At 63.8% G+C, this 15774-nt stretch overlaps 1 protein-coding gene across 8 annotated transcripts in view; it reads right to left on the bottom strand.

Annotated features, from left to right (window-relative positions):
* Positions 1-1288: 1288 nt before the first annotated feature.
* ADGRG1 (adhesion G protein-coupled receptor G1) overlaps positions 1289-15774 on the bottom strand; it is a 34024-nt gene continuing 19538 nt past the window's right edge. For all 8 annotated transcript variants that reach the window (XM_017342248.4, XM_008257339.5, XM_017342247.4 and 5 more), the window contains exons 2-14: positions 12731-12816; positions 11781-12203; positions 10978-11110; positions 9688-9835; positions 8779-8910; positions 8086-8202; positions 7920-7965; positions 7678-7781; positions 7049-7167; positions 5751-6019; positions 5527-5635; positions 4220-4488; positions 1289-2689 (exon numbers count right to left, since the gene is read on the bottom strand). In XM_017342248.4, the coding sequence (XP_017197737.2) occupies positions 2559-2689; positions 4220-4488; positions 5527-5635; positions 5751-6019; positions 7049-7167; positions 7678-7781; positions 7920-7965; positions 8086-8202; positions 8779-8910; positions 9688-9835; positions 10978-11110; positions 11781-12203; positions 12731-12794 (2064 nt within the window). In that variant the 5' untranslated portion in view covers positions 12795-12816 and the 3' untranslated portion in view covers positions 1289-2558. The remainder of the gene's footprint in view (positions 2690-4219; positions 4489-5526; positions 5636-5750; positions 6020-7048; positions 7168-7677; positions 7782-7919; positions 7966-8085; positions 8203-8778; positions 8911-9687; positions 9836-10977; positions 11111-11780; positions 12204-12730; positions 12817-15774) is intronic.

Genomic DNA, 15774 nt, shown 5'->3' with positions numbered 1-15774 from the left:
ATCTGTCCTGGTCACTTCCTGGCTGGGTGACCTGGCACTGAGCGCCTGACACTCAGCACCACGGGCACGAGGAGCGATGCCGTGGAGCGGCCGCTACGATCATTTCGTGATGAGGAGAACAGGGCCATCACAGCCGCCACCCTGCAGCTGGCCGGAGCGGGAACAGGCGGCTGCACACACTGGGGGCTTCTACCCACTGACGTGCCCAATCGAGACGGAGCCGCCCACCCTCGTCTGGCCTGCATCTCCCCTCCTCCGCATGTCCCATCCAGGCGTGCTCAGGGTCACTCCCCCCGGGGCTGGCAGGCAGGCAGGCCGGTGGGAACCTGGCATGGAGGCGCAGGTCAGAGCCGCAGGGCTGGGAGCCCCAGAACTTTCTCTGCTAGGAAGGCTGGGAGGGCAGCCGGGAAGCGCAGGCAGGGGCCTTGGCCGGGCTCACAGGAGTCAGCTGGGCCGGGGTGGGGGGGTGGTGTTCAGAGCTCTGCAGAGGGAAGCAGCCCAGGGGGGAAGTCAGGAGCAGGGTGCCCGGGCAGGGTGCGGGGAGGGCCACCCCTCTCTACCTACAACAGAACCCTAGTGCCCCCTTGTGCCCCAGCCAGGGCGGAGCAGAGAAGTTGGGACCCCACGATCTCTCCCCCTATAGCTGCACCAGTGTCAAGGCCAGCCCCAGAGGTGGGAAGGCTGGGCTTGTGGGCGGTGCTCTCTGCCCCGGGGGAGGGAGCTGGGCCCTCACCTTCCCTGGGTGGGGGGGTGCCTCCTGCCCTCCCCCAGCCTGTGAGGAGGGGAGCTGGCTCTGACCCTCCCACCCCTGGCCACCGCATCACCGGTGGGTTTGGGCATGGGCTGGCTTGGCCTCTGTCCTCAGAAGTTGGGGGCATTAAGAGGAGCCCCCACCTGGAGAAGGGAGCAGAGGTCAACAGAGTGGAGGAGGGGTTGGGAGGGAGACAGGCACTGGAGGTCCCCAGAGACCCCAAACTCACATCCTGCTAGGGCACCGCCAAACTGCCCCGGCTGCCCCAGTGGTCTTGCTCCCTCCTTGGCCCGCTCCAGTGCCTCCTGTCCCCCAGCCACAGCAGACGGCAGAGGGGAGAAAGACCCCACCACTCCCCATTGCCCCCCAGCACTCGCACCGCGTCCCTCCCTCTGTCCTGGTCGACAGGGTTTCCGGAAGTTATCATCCTCTTCTCTCATTCGTGTTTCCTGATTCCCCGGGGAAGTCGTGTCTGTGCCCCTTTTAATACAAGTATCAGAAAAGCTCCTAGAAAAAGCCCCACGTGTCCACACCGGGTGTCAGCTGATGGTGACAGCCAGTTTTATTTTGGTTCTTCATACTCTTCTACAGTTTCCAAATCCTCTACAACACATACTTTTCATATCAAAAGACAAATGAATTAGTACTTAAAAAAACACCTTCTCCATCCTTGGGCTGAAAGCAAGATCAAACGCCACCTCCTACAGGAAGCCTTCCTGGGTTCCTTGCCAAGAATGATGGCTCCCTGATCCCATGCCTGTAGCTCCAGGAGCCCTTACCATACACATCACACTAAGAGTTTACTGGGGAAGTGACCAGGTCCCTACCACCTAGCACAGGCTGGCTGCTGACCAGTGCATGCTCGGTGGACAGAGATAACCATGACGGAGAGCCAAGTGTGCCCGGGGCAGGGACACCGAGGTGACCACTTAGGAGAGCTGCAGGCTCGAGGCCGGCATCCCCAGAGAAGGCGTCTCGTGTTAGTCTTTGCAGTGCCAGACCAAAGCCAAAGTAATACCCACCATTTGTGCCACAAGAGGGCTTTGAGAGGGTGGGGGTCCCCTTGGGGTGAGAGCAAGGGTGAGGCAGCTCAGAGAGAGGCCAGGATGGCCAGACGGCCCTGCCCAGCCCACGCGTCTACACCCAGCCACAGTTGGGGCAGGCTCAGGCTGTGCGGCTGGTACAAGCAGACAGCAGGCACCAGGAGGCTCATGGGCAGCATTGCCCGGTGTGCAGCTCTGGACCTGGGGACCCCAGGCCGGGACCGCAGGCCTGCGGAGACCCGAGGGGAGGAGCCAGGAGGAAGAGAGAGGCCAGAGGCCTGGGTTCCGAGGTAGGCGAGCTGAGCCCGTGCTCCGGCCGGGGCCTCTTCCTCCAGGTGCTGGCTCCAGCACCGGGCCTGCAGTGCCATGCTCAGCTTAAAAAATGGCAGAGCTGGCAAGTGGCCATGTGGCACCCACCAGAGACAGGGCCAAGGCCTGGCCGGGGACCTGGGAGGTCAGACCCCCAGTAACAAGTGCCGGGCCCAGAGGTGGCCAAGAAAGAACAGGCTCCAGCCGCAGGTCGGGACAGTTGTGGGGACAGCCCCAGCCTGCAGGGGGCGCACTCCAGAGTGCTTCGGGAGCCGGGCCTGTCCACGGAGCATCCCCAAGACCCCCTCTGGGCCCTGTCCCATCCCCGCAAGGTCCCAGGGCCTTCTCAAGTCCCCAGCTGACCGCCAAGGTCCGGGCCTGGCCGCGCACGGAGCAGGCAGTGTGGGGAGAGGCCGCGTCCCTGCTTCCTCTCGCCGAGCAGGTGGGCTGGCGGTCTAGATGCGGCTGGACGAGGTGCTGCCGGAGCTGATGGGGAGCCTGGCGCTGTCCGAGCTGTTCTTCAGAGGGGACGGCCCGTTTCGGGCCTGCAGCCGCATGGACCAATACCAGAGGAAGATGAGGAGACCTGTGGGTGGCAAGGGCCACGCGGCTCAGCAAGGGGCCCGGGCTCCTTCCTCCCAGAGCCGCCTGGGCTCGGACCCCCACCACCACCTCCTGCCTGGCCGTCAGTAGCCATGGGGCCCATGGGGCCCAGGAGCACCTGCTCTGTGCACTGCCTCCCACAGTATCACCTGCAGGCCCCTACCAGGCCAGTCCTAAGCATGGCCCTTCTGTTTGACAAACAAGGAAACAGGCCCAGGTAAGGGGGCGGGCTGAGCCGAGGGCCATCCTGGACTGTACAGAGAGGCTCCCGGCACACCCGTGCCAGCACTAGGCAACACAGCTCCCCTGACTAGTGCCACTGCTCCGGCTCACTAACCACTCAGCAAACACTGGCGTGGGCAGACAGGCCTGGCTTATAACCCACAGAGGCCTCCTCATGTCATGCGGGAGAAAGGTTCAAGGGTTTCTAACGAACCGGCGCCATGGTTAAGGTTAAGCCATCATGCCTGCGATGCCAGCATCTCCCAGCAGAGCACCGATTCGAGTCCCAGCTGCTCCACTTCTGCTAACGTGCCTGGGAAGGCAGTGGAGGATGGCCCAAGTGCTTGGGCCCCCGACAGCCATCTGGGAGACCCGGATGGAGTTCCAGACTCCTGGCTTCAGATCCAGCCACTGCGGCCATTTGGGGAGTGAGTCAGCCGATGGAAGACCTCTCTCTAGCTCTCTGTGACTCTGCCTTTCAAATACATACATACATCTTTAACATAAAGCTGAATAACTTGGTCACATTTCCCCACCTCTCTGCCTCCTCCCCACTCCTGTTCCATGGTGAGCGTGTGTGGGAAGCTGGCCCTGCACAGGTACACGTGCGTGTGTGTGTGTGTGTGCACGTGCATACACGGACCTGTGCACCTGAGGTGTGCCCGAGTGGTGGAGAAGGGGCCCTTTTAGCATCAAACCCCAGTGTCCCCCCCAGGCCTGCCCCCCTGCCCCCTAACCCCTCACTCGCTTCCCTCTGGTCACACCCCCTCCAGTTCTTCCAGCACACACCTTGTCCTAAACTCAGTCAGGGCTTTGGCTCCTGGTTCCTCTCTGCCCGGAGCTCCCCCTCCCAAGTCCAGCTCTGTTTCCCATGAATCCCAGAGGTCCCAGATGGAGCAGTCCCCGCATTTCTAAACGGCTCCTGGGCGGCTAAGGCTGCGGGACCAAGGAGCCCCGGACCTCCCCAGGGCTGTGTCTTCTCTCAGTGTCTGCAACTGTCGTACAGAGAGGCCCCCAGCCCGGCCCGGGCCCTGTCCGCGGTGTGGCCCGCCGTGACGCCCCATTGCCCAGAGTGCCTTTGGTGGCCACATGCTGGCCCTTTCACCCTGTCCTAGCCATCCCACAGCCATAACCCCTGGGCTTAGCCTCGGGCCCGCACACAGCAGGGGCTCAATAAAGACTTGTCCACTCGGCCAGCACGCTCCCATTTTATGAGGGGACGACCGAGGCCCAGAGGAGAGACACCTTGGGGCCCCCTGGCCGGGGGGTGGGCTCGGCTCCGTGCACCTACCTTGGAAGGAGGTGATGATGCTGAAGAGGTAGAGGACCACCAGCTGGAAGGTGCCGGAAGCAAAGGAGAAGAAGACCAAGGCCCAGGGCAGGCCAAGGACCAGGCTGAGGCCGAGCAGCGTGAGCACGTGCGGCCACTTCTGGCTGTGGGAGCGCAGCCGCAGGATCTGCAGCACCATGGTGCCCAGCATGGCCGTGTTGAACAGGAACACCAGGCTGAAGAGGCCCAGGTTGGTGACGTAGCCCACCAGGGAGTCCCGGATCCAACACCTGCGGGCCGAGGGGGGAGACTGAGCCTGTGGCGGGGAGGGGCGGGGGCCGCAGCGTCTCCACGCTGACGCTGTGTGTTCGTTTTCATGACTTCTCATGACCCTAGCAAGTACGGCTGGTTTTCTATTTATGTTGCCATAACTCTTCTTACAAATACGTTTAAGTTAGAAGATATAAAGGAAAACATTCAGTAAAGGACGTTGTTGGAGCTGGTGCTGTGGCACAGTGGGTAAAGCCATTGCCTGCAGCGCCCGCATCCCATATGGGCACCGGTTCAAGTCCCGGCTGCTCCACTTCTGATCCAGCTCTCTGCTATGGCCTGGGAAAACAGTAGAAGTTAGCCCAAATCCTTGGGTCCCTGCACCTGTGTGCGAGACCCGGAAGAAGCTCCTGACTTCGGATTGGCCCAGCTCTGGCCGTTGTGGCCTCTTGGGGAGTGAACCAGCAGATGGAAGACCTCTCTCTCTCTGCCTCTGCCTCTCCGTGACTCTACCTTTCAAATAAATAATCTTTTTCTAAAGAACCCTATCGATAGTACATGGGCGGGGAAGTCACCGGGGCACGAAAGGAAGGGCTGAGGATTAGCTCGGGCACCCTGGCTTCAGACGGGGCTCAGGCACCCATGGGCACGGCCGCTGCCAGCCTGGGTGAGTCAGGAGAGGGAAGGCGGGCAGGGCTGCAGCCCCCCTCCCCCACCCCGGCGACCCCTGCTGGGTGCCTTGGGGCAGCGCTGGCTCTGAGCACAGCCCACCCACCCGGTCTTTGCATCTGTGGTGGGAGGGAGGGGTCAGAGGGGTGCAGGGGGATCCCACTGGAGGCTCCCAACCCCCACGCCCACGTCCCCCTGCAAAGGAGGGCCAGGGCCTGTGCCGTGGCACCTGGTGGAGGGAGACGCGGGTGCGCACTGGCTTTGCCCTGCCCGGTGATCTGCCCGCTGCCGGCTGACGCCCTACAGGTGGATTGCCACGGGAGTCTCCCTGCCAGCAGCGCCCACACCCTCAGGCCACCGCCCCCTGCCCACGGCGAGCGGCCACTCACATGGAAGGGTACATGACGCTCTCGGGGGTCCTGTGCACAGCCAGGATGATGGGGCCGTAGTTGTTCACATCCACCAGCGCCACCAACGTGACCAGGAAGATGGGGAAGCCTGAGGACGCAAGGCACGCGGCTCCATCTCCCCGCAACCCCGGGCCCCGCCCTCGGCCCCAGGCCCCGCCTCCCCCTCTCAGGCGTGGGACCCGCAGGGCTGCGGCGCCACTCACCCCAGCCCACGAGGCTGAGCCTGAGCAGGTAGCCAGGGACGTAGGTGCCGAAGACTTCCACCACCAGGCGGTAGAGGTTGTAGCCCTCGAGGCCCATCCAGGAGAGGCAGGCGAGCAGGGAGAAGTGCAGAAAGATGGCGCTGGCTTGGCAGCCGACCTCCGAGTGGCTCAGGGCCACAGGCTCGCTGAGCAGGAAGCTCACGTCCAGCAGGAAGACGGCCAGCAGCAGGTTCATGTGCACCTTGATGGTGTAGTCCCGAGACTTCCTCCTGCGGCCAGGGAGGGGCAGGGAGGAGGCATGCCCACTGCTCCTCCTCCAGGGAGCCTTCCTGGGCTACACACACGCACCCCTCTGCTTCTCCAAGGGCTGCGGCTGGCTGTTCCTCACTGGTCACTGTGACCTACTGTGTGCCCAGCACCCACAGCTGCACCCTTAGCCACAGCCTCAGTCATGCAGTAAGGAAGACAAGGGCGCCCGAGGCTGCAGGGGAGGGCATTGGAACGTCCTCAACACCCAGGTGCTACGATTGCCTGTCCACACCACGGCACAGCTGTCTGTGGGGGCGGGGTGGGGGTCACGCCCCGCCCCCTTCCCAGGATTCTCAGTGCCACAGCAGGTGCAGCAGAAGCCACAGGCCCCAGTGTCACCGCCCTCGCTCACGGCACCACTTAGGGCCTGCCCCTCCCCTTTTAGACTCAATTCATTCATCTGTAAAGGGGGGGCCCCCTCACAGGGCCACGTTGGGGAGAAGCAGGGTAGCAGGGCTCCTGTCCCCATGTCCTTAGGCACATTCGTAATCAATTAGACATTGGGGGCTTCTGTCTCCCATCTCCTCCTCCCAGCCCATCGGCCATCCCTCCTTACCACCCTCCCCCACTAAGCCCCCTCACCATGTGCACCGCCATATTTGCACACACGTGTTGTACACTCCCACGCACACACACCACCCTCCCCTCCTCCTGGTGCAGGACGGGGGGGACACCTGAGTGTGCCCTGGGACCAGGGCCGTCCCCTCTCCCCAAACGAGCCCAGCCCATGTCTAAGCCATGCCAAGCTCTGCCACCCTGACAGCCCCTGCTACTTCCTGCTGTGTGACCTCAGGCAATCGCTCGCCCTCTCTGAGCACCCCTCCATAGGGCTATTGTCAGGACAGATAGAGCTCATGCTTTGAAAGCCACGGGCTCACGTGAGGCCAGCGTGAACTTGAGCCTTATAGCCGCCCCTGGGTCACCATGCCGTGTGTGCGCTGTGACCCCAGCACCTGCTGCCCCAACCACACATGTTCCCCCGCCCCTACCTAGAGAAGAAGTAGGCAGCGATGGTGAAGACGCAGGCCAGGGCGGAGACGACGCAGCCCACGTAGGACAGGAGGCTCAGGTAGTGCTTGTGCACGGCGTCCACCTCCACGGACGACACCTGTCCCCGGGAGACAAGGCGGCGCTGGCTTCAGAGTCCCCGGGGGCCCGCCGACGGTTTGCCCTCCACGAGGGGCCCGGCTGGGCTTCCAGAGCCTTCACCGCATTCTCAAATGCACCCCTGGCCCCCGGGAACCCTGTTCCGTCCCGGTGTTCCTCACAGGCAGGCCGTCAGGTGGGCTACACACACCCCGACTCCTGATTTTCCCCGCTCATGCCAGATTCCCCGAGACCCAGCTCCTCCGTGACGCTCAACACAAGCGTGGGCGTCTTGTGAGGGAGTGAGCTCCCCACAGCCGGAGGTATTCAAGTCACACCGGGGAAGCTCCTCAGATTCAGGGGGGCAGGAATGTGGGACCCGAAGCCTGGAGGGGGTCTCTGTCCAGCCATGCGCATTTTTACAGCACAGAGCAAGCTCGCGCTGAGGAGCTATGCGAGGGTGAGCGGCCTGCCCTGAGCCTCAGTGTCCCCTTCTGCGCTGTGGGGTGGCAGGGGCCGCGCCGGGCCTCACCATCAGCACCGCAAAGTAGGTCAGGTGGTCGCAGAGGCACAACGTCTGGGTCTCTCTCCGCACCGTCTTGCACCCGGCCTGGCTCCAGCTCCCCGGGCTGCTCACTGAGGAGGGGCCGCAGAGGGCTCATATCTGGCTGGTTGCAGCCCCGCCTCCACTCTCTCTCCAAAGCCCCCCACCCCGTGCCAGGCAGCCTCCCCCGCTACCCGACCCCACCGCCTCCCTGCAGCCCCCTCACTCACGTGTCGGGTCTTCAACCCAGAATACACACTGCAGAGTCACGTTCGTCTGTAGGGACAGGAAGGGGCAGAGCAGGTCCCCTTACAGTCCAGCCCTCGAAGGCAGAGGACACCAAGAGGGGCGCCCGCCCCCGCCCGCAGCCCCGCCCAGGACCTGGCCCGTGCTCACCGGCTGGGGCTGGTGCTGGAAGGTGAGCACCACGGGCTCCGAGAGGTTGGCTACTTTGGTGTTCTGCACCACGATGCCCAGAACCTTCTCACCCAAGACCTGGCTGGAATTCTTGTCCTGCGAGAAGGGAGGCAGGAGGGGGCTCAGGGCTGAGGAGAGGCCCAGCTGTCCTCTAGACTCTCTCAACTCCCATCTCTCCCAGCACGTGGCCGTCAAAGACCGCGTCTCCTCCTGTAGTCGTTTACACGCTAGTGAGAACAATGCAACTTAGATTTCTCCCAGGGAGAACTGCACATCGCACTTCCATTAAAAAAAAAAAAAAGCACATTTATTTGAGAGACAATAGAGGGGAGAGGGGGATCCAATGTGCCAGCTCTCTCCCCAGATGCCTGCAATGGCTCAGGCCAAAGCTGGGAGCTAGGAAGGCAACCCAGGCCTCCCACGTGGGTGGCAGGAACCGCTCCCTGAGCCTTTACCAGGCCTCCCAGGGGCTGCAGTGGGCGAGCTGGGAGACGGGGTCAGGACCAGAGCCCAGGCACTCGGACGTGGCACGTGGGCAGCGTAGCCCAGGGGCCGAGCGCCAACTCACAGAGTGCAGGGCTGACTTTACAGGGCACGCACTGACCCCCGGGACGCGGGCTTGGCTGCCTGCCTTCTCTGCACCTGGCAGGGGAAGGGTGTGCGGGCGCGTACCTGGAACAGGGCCTGGCTGCTGAAGTCCACCAGCAGGAGTCTCCTCTCGGCCCCGCCCTGCCGGCCCTTGCTCTGCTGGAACAGCGCGCGCGGCAGCAGCACCGAGTACTCCAGGACCTCGCCCTGCTCCGCCTGCAGGACCCGGCCCCAAGCTCAGCCGGCGTGGACCACAGGTCCACCCCAGCCCACAGCCCCGTGCACGAGCACACTCACACATCTACACCCATGCACACACACACACTCACACATCTACACCCATGCACTCGGGACAGGCAGCATGCACACCGATGCACACACTCCAGCCCACAGCCCCGTGCACGTGCACACACTCACACATCTACACCCGTGCACACACACACACTCACACATCTACACCCGTGCACACGGAACAGGCAGCATGCACACCGATGCACACACAACAGGCCACATGCAGACCAACATGTATATCTGAATCCACATGCATGTATACCTGGGCAATGCATACCTGTGCATGTAAATCCACACCCACATTCGTGTGCTCATACATGTAACATACACACATGCAAATATCCATGTAGACATACATGTATGCATGTACATACACACACAACCATGTGTAGACACACATGCACACACACGAGCCAGTCCTAACTGGTTAGCCAGTGGTGGCCACAGGGCCGGGGTGGGCAGCTCCCAGCTACCCCGGAGCCCCTTCCCCAGGAGGCAACCTCAAGGCAGGGGACACAGGCAGCATTTGGGGCTGGACCTCTGTGCCCAGGAGCCCCTTGGTGCCCATCCCCATGCCCAGGAAGGGTCCTCAGTCCCACGAGGCAGCCCCTGGCTGCAGGGGAGGGCCCCAGGCAGAGGCTGGAATGAGGGCCCCGCCCTGCGGGGAGCCCAGCCCCACACCTGCCGGAGCCCGCCACTGACCTCCGGCGGGGAATGGATGTGTAGGTCCTGGAGGCCAGCCTGGGGCCGCAGCTTCCACACTGTGGCGTTGACCCGGTCCTCCTCGAAGGACACTGCGGTCCCCGGGAACCTCACTGAGGCCAGCTTCGACTCCAGGCTCTGCAGCTTCCTGCCAGGGGCAAGAGTGGGGTGGTGACCACAGGGGCAGGGGCCAGGCCGCGGGGAGACGCAGGGACACGATGGGAGGGGCCGCTTGGGAGTGCCTGGGCTCCCGCTGCACAGCCATTGCAGCTTCCTGCAGATGCGCGTCCTGGGAGGACCAGGTGACCACTCGGTGCTTGGGTCCCTGGCACCCACGCAGGGCACCCACACGGGGCTCCCAGCTCCTGGCTTCAGCCCGGCCCAGCCACGGCTGTTGTGGGCTTCCAGAGCGTAAACCAGCAACTCTCTCTCGTTTCAAATAAATACTTAGAAAAAAAAAGTGGGAAAGGGGGTCAGGGAGAGCAGAGAGGTGGTGAAAGGGCAAAGAGAGAGCTGAGTGTGGGTGGGGGGAGCGGCCAGCAGGCCCAGGCAGCCGGGGGCCTGGAGCCAGCAGGAAAGGGGGCAGGAGGGGGTGGGAGGGGACCCAGTCCTGCCTGGACTGCAGCTGTGGAGCAGCCCCATCAGCTCTGAGCCTCAGTCTGCCGGGCTCTAGAATGGGCCAACTGCTGCCCCGCCTGCATCGGTGCGGAGGAGGGGAGGAGAGGAGGAGGCGAGGGTGCAGCTGGCAGGTCAGACCACACAGTGCCTGTGTCCCTACAGTCGCATCGCGTGGGACTCCACAGCGTCTTAGCTCGCAGGAGGACTGGACGTCCACGCAAAGATGACCACCTGAGGCTGCCTGTCTCAGAGCCTGGGCAGCAAGCCCCTCACGCACACAGGTGAGGGGCTCGGCCCGCGGGCTGGATCCCGACTCCCGAGGGAGGAAGTGGAAAGGCGGCCGCTGGACGTCCCAGCCTCTGCCCCAGCCCCAGGGAGGCCTCCGCCTGCCTCCCACTGCCCAGCTCAGATCTTCAGCCCCCGCCCCTTGCCCCCTACAGCTCCGGGCTGTGCGCATGTGTCTGTGTGCACGTCCTATGGGGTATGTGTGTGTACATGCGTGTGTGTGCACATGCCTACAGTGCGTGTGTGTGTGCATACGTGTGTGTGCACGTCCTACGGGGGTATGTGTGTGCATGCATGTGTGTGCTCATGCCTATGGGGTATGTGTGTGTGCACAAGTGTGTGTGCACGTGCCTACAGGGGTATATGTGTGTGCACACGTGTGCTCACCTATGGGCGAGGCTGGACGAGGGCCTCCGGGCCGCCTTCTGGGGATGCCTGAGGAACTGGCTGAGCAGCTGCAGGTCCCATTTCAGCTCACACATGTCCCCCGAGGCATTGTGGGAGGCTTTCTGGGAAGGGTCTGGGGAGAGCATGGACACACGTGAGCCGGGCCAGGGCGGCACAGGCCCCCGACCCACTCCGCTTCTACTTAATCCTCGCCTGACCCCCAGTGTCCTCTCTCCCCTCTCTACAGGAGGGGAAACTGAGGCTGCGAGAAGCAGAAACAGACACACCCCCAGGGTCAGCGGTGAGGCCAGCCAGAGGGGTCCCTGGCTGACAGAAGCCCCAGTGGGGCGGGTGGGCCCTGCCTGCCCTGCACCCCCTGGCTGCACACGGCGAGCCCAGCCTCCTGCAGGTTCCAGGAACCCCAGAACCCCAGCCTGCTTTCCTGCCTTTTAGCCTCTCTCACTCCCCCTCCTGCCCCTCCCCACGCCAACCAGCAGCTGGATTCAAATCCCCGCTCCTCCGTCAGCCAGCTGGGCAACTCTGGGCCACCTCCTGGGCCTCAGTTTGCTCCTCTGTGGAATGGGGATAAACCGTCCTGGCAGATGCTGATGGCGACTTCCCAGGACCAACGCCACACAGTCCCACCTTCCGCTCTCCCTGCCTCTTCCCCTGGGGGCCTCCAGGTGGGCTCGGAGCTCCTCCACCCTTACCCCAGGGCCTCCTGAAGCACACCTTGGGTCACACCCCCCCACCCCCACTCCCACCCCCAGCGGCTCCCCACTGCCTGGGCCCGAGCTGCTCACCGTGGAACCTGAAGGTAAAGGTGGCAGCCCTGGGCAAGCTGGCATTCTGGGGGTCCCACCACGACCTGACGGAGGTGGCGAGCAGCGGGGGGCCCGGGCCCGGGCTTGTCTCCTGGTGCCGGAAGCAGAGGAGGCCCGAGGCCTCGCAGCTCAGCGGGTAGTCCTGTCTGCCATAGCGCAGGTGCAGACTGCCGTTGTGCCGGTTCCAGTAGAGGCAGAAGTGGTAGAGGCCCCGGGGTGGGGGGAAGGGCCGAGAGGCATCAGGGTGTGCCGGGAAGGGGGCGTGGATGGTGAGGGCCTCCTCCGAGTTCCTGATGGAGATGTGCAGCTCCCGGGTCTGCTCGTAATGCAGGTGGCTCCTGTGCGTCTGGTTCCGCTGGCCGCAGAAGCGGAAGTCCTCCCGGGGGCCCCCGCCGTGGGCACCTGAGGAGGCAGAAGCTGCAGGTGGGGCCTGGCGGGAGGGCACGGGCCCTGGGCCTGGGCCTCGCACACCACGAGGGCCTACACCTCACAGGGTCTACAAAACCGTGAGCCTCCATCCTGCTCAAGACTCGCCGGCTTCGAGATGGGAGAGGAAATGAGCAAACTGGGAACGAATGACTTTAAAGGCAGAATTTTTAATAGCAACGAAGTATTTAATGAAGCCACGGCCACCTTAGACAGTGGTACAGGCTGTGCACTGCACAAGGACGCCCACTCCAGAGGCAAGCGTGGCCGAAACTGGTGTTGCTATGCATTGTGGGGCTGCACCTGCCAGAGAAAAGGAGGGAAGAGGCGCCTTCTTTTCTCCAAGGTGCCGCCCTCTGGCTGAGCTGTGCCTGCAGGCCTGGGCCTGGCCAGCAGGTTAGCATCTGTGCTGGCCGGTGGTGGGATTCAAGGGGCATCCTAGACATGGGGGCATCTTAGCCTAAGTCACCACAGCGGCCCCGGGGCACCATGGGAAGGCAGACCTTGAACCAGACAGAGCACACTCAGCACGAACAGCGCCTTCCACAGCGGCACCTGGGCAGCCATCTTCGCGCCTGGCGGTCCCGGCCTGGAACAGAGCAGGAGCAGCGTTAGCTGGGAGCCTGCGGCTCAGCCCTGCGGTGAGGGAGGGAGGCGCGGCGCGGACGTGAGACCCGAGGCTGGGGCGGGCCGGGCACTCGTGTAGAAACAGCCCAGACTCCCCAGAGCCGCCAGAGGCTGAGCACCGACAGGTGAGAGTGCCCGAGTCCCAGCGTCACCTGTCGCGACTCCACAGCCCCGTGGAAGTCACCCCAAACCCAGCAAGTGTTTCTGGGCCCAGAAGAGACCGTGACCCTATCTGGAACTGGGCGCCGACCGTTCCCCCTGGAACCACCCCTCGCCCCCTCCCGAGACCTAGCTCAGAGTGCGACACCCTCTCCAGGAAGCCCGCCCCAACTCCCTCAGAGTCACTCCCAGCCTCCCTTGGATCCCGCCTCGGCCAGGACCCCTCTGTCAGCCCGCCAGGGAGCTCCCGGTCCATCCCTGCCGACACAGGCTGGAGGGGTGGACAGGGGCAGGCAATGAAGGGCCAGCGTGTCCATGGAGCCCTCTGCAGGGGCTAGAGGGAAAGGTCACTTCCCGTCATGGCCGCCAGGGGGAGGCAGTTGCCAGGGCCCGGAGCACAGCAGGCCGTGGCCGACTGGGGGCTCAGCTCCTCCCACAGCGACCTCAGCTTTGAGGGGCCCCCTGCGCTCAGCCTCCACCAGCTGAGCTGAGTGCCTGCCACCCGCCAGCCTCTGCGCCGAGCCACTCCGCCCCTGCAGCAGCATTGGTTCTCACTCCTTCAATGTGGACACAACTGTGGGTCCATTTCACAGATGGAGAACCTGAGGCCCAAGGGGTCAAATGACTCATCAGAGGCCAGGGATTTTCCCTCCTAGGTCAGGACTGCAGTGCCTGGCACTCACAGATGCCAGGCCCTCCCACCAGCTGGCCCAGTGACTGAGTTGTGCCGACAGACCCAGGCAGCCATCCCCATCCTGTGAGAAGCCGCGTCTGACCACAGTGACAGATGCAATCATCTGCCACAAAACCAGATGAAGGAAAGCCTGGCACCCCCTGTGACACATGAGTTCCGGAGAAATCAAGGAGGGCTTCCAGGGAGAGGTGACTTTTGAAGTACACAGCATTAGAGAGAAAGGAGCTCCAGGCAGGAGCTCGTGACCTCCTTTCCTGAACCAGGTCTCCCTCGAGCCAACCTGGCCCTCAAGTAAGAGCCGGGCCCCAGTGTCCCTCCCTGAGGAATCCCAATTGCTGGGACTTCATCAGTGCAACCAGAGAGGGCAATGGCCTGGTGGCATCCCGGGACCCCCGAGGAGGTGACATGAAAGCGCTCTGGGGAGGGGCCGCTGTGGCTCAGGCTGTGGTAGCCAGGGTTTCGCTTGTGTCTCCCGTAAGCATCTTGATTCCTTCTGCAACCGCCCCCACCACCTCAGACCAGCACCTGGGGCCAGGGGACGAGGCCCTGCCAGCCCCTGTGGCCGGCCCCGCCGATCCTCAGTCCAGTGCCACCTCTTCCAGGCAGCCCCCTGGCTGTGACCCCTGCCTCTGGCCTCAGGTCCCCATTTCCTGGTGTCTAGGTCGAGGCAGAGGACCAGAGACTTCCTGATGTCCCCCAGCAGGCGGGGTGGGGGGGTTGGCTGGAACTCAGGGGCCTCTCTGGCCCCCTGCCCTGAGATGTGAGCCACTGTTCCTGGAAGCAAGGCCTTGCATCAGCCCCCTGGACTGGCCCTTGAGAACACAGGAGGCAAGAACAGGGAGTGAGCGCCCCGTCACTAGATGGACACAGGGACGCTGCACCACCTCACTCCACGCCCCCAGCCATCTGAGCAGTCACTCTGGCCCCATCAGCATTCTGGGGGAGGGGGTGAGAGGGCGGGGCCTGGCTCCCCTGACCCCACCTCTGGCCAGTGGAGCGCACTCTGGAGCCAGACGGCCCAGGTTCACAGCCAGGTCCCCCTGTCTACTGGCTGTGTGTCCTTGGGCTGGTTACTCACCTGCTCTGGGCCTCACTTCCCTCCCTGGGGCAAAGGAACAAAAGTGAAGCAGAGGGCCATCAGATGAATTGAAACCTCTAAGGGCTTCAAGCAGGGGCCTTGGGGTCAGCTGCCCTGCCCCGCCCCGCGCCAGCTCACCCTCCTCGGCACCTCCAGGGGAAATTCTTCCAGTGTCCTTTCCTTTCCCGGTGTGCAACGGGAAGGCCCTGCCCCGCCAGGAACACTTCCCGGCCCTGAAGGGGCGGGGGACGGGGAGCGGATTCTGACCCAGACTGGGGGGGCTGTCTTGCCTGTTCCCTTAGCTCCACCCAGCTCTGCCCCCCCAAGCACACACAGCTGCCGCCGCCGCCCACACAGCACGCAGGGGCTGTGTCAGTGGTGGAGGCCACCCAGCCCACCCAGCACCTCTGTGGGCCCAGCTCACCGCCCCAGGGCCCAGCCAGGAAGGAGGGGCCGGGCTAAGGAGGCCGAGCCCCAGAGGGTCCCTGTGGACTCAGGGACCTGCGTCCGCCCGGAGCTGCAGTGTCACCACCGAGCTACCCGGCCTCAGCCACCAAGAGTGTCCCCTTTGTCATCCTGTGCACCGTCTTACAGATCTGGAAACTGAGGCTGGAGCCCACGGCACCCAGCGAGTGTGACATGGAGCCCCCGGCCCTGGCCTCGGGGGTTCCCTCCAGGAAGGAGCAAACTGGGGAACAGCCAAGAATCCTCCTTGCAGCGTGGACAGCTCCAGCCTGGGGGAGAGGGTGCAGAGGCTGAGCCGCCCCAGGGCTGCCCCACGCCCCTCCCCCCCACAGCTCCCCTTCCGCAGCAACTGCTCTTGACCTCAGGGCTTCCGTAAACACACAGAGAACAGAACAGGTTGGCCCAGGCGGACACAATGGGCCACCCCCATCGTGGAGTCCCCGAGGACTTTCTGAACCAAGACCTGAGCCCAAGCACCCCCACCCGACCCGCAGGCTGGCACCCCAGCTGCAGCCCAGCCAGGC

This window comes from Oryctolagus cuniculus, chromosome 18 (genome assembly GCF_051225735.1).
Source record: "Oryctolagus cuniculus isolate XC-2025 breed Fujian yellow rabbit chromosome 18, ASM5122573v1, whole genome shotgun sequence".
Lineage (NCBI taxonomy): Eukaryota > Metazoa > Chordata > Mammalia > Lagomorpha > Leporidae > Oryctolagus > Oryctolagus cuniculus.
Note: the sequence above shows the minus strand (reverse complement) of the source record. Positions and strands in the feature narration are given on the sequence as shown.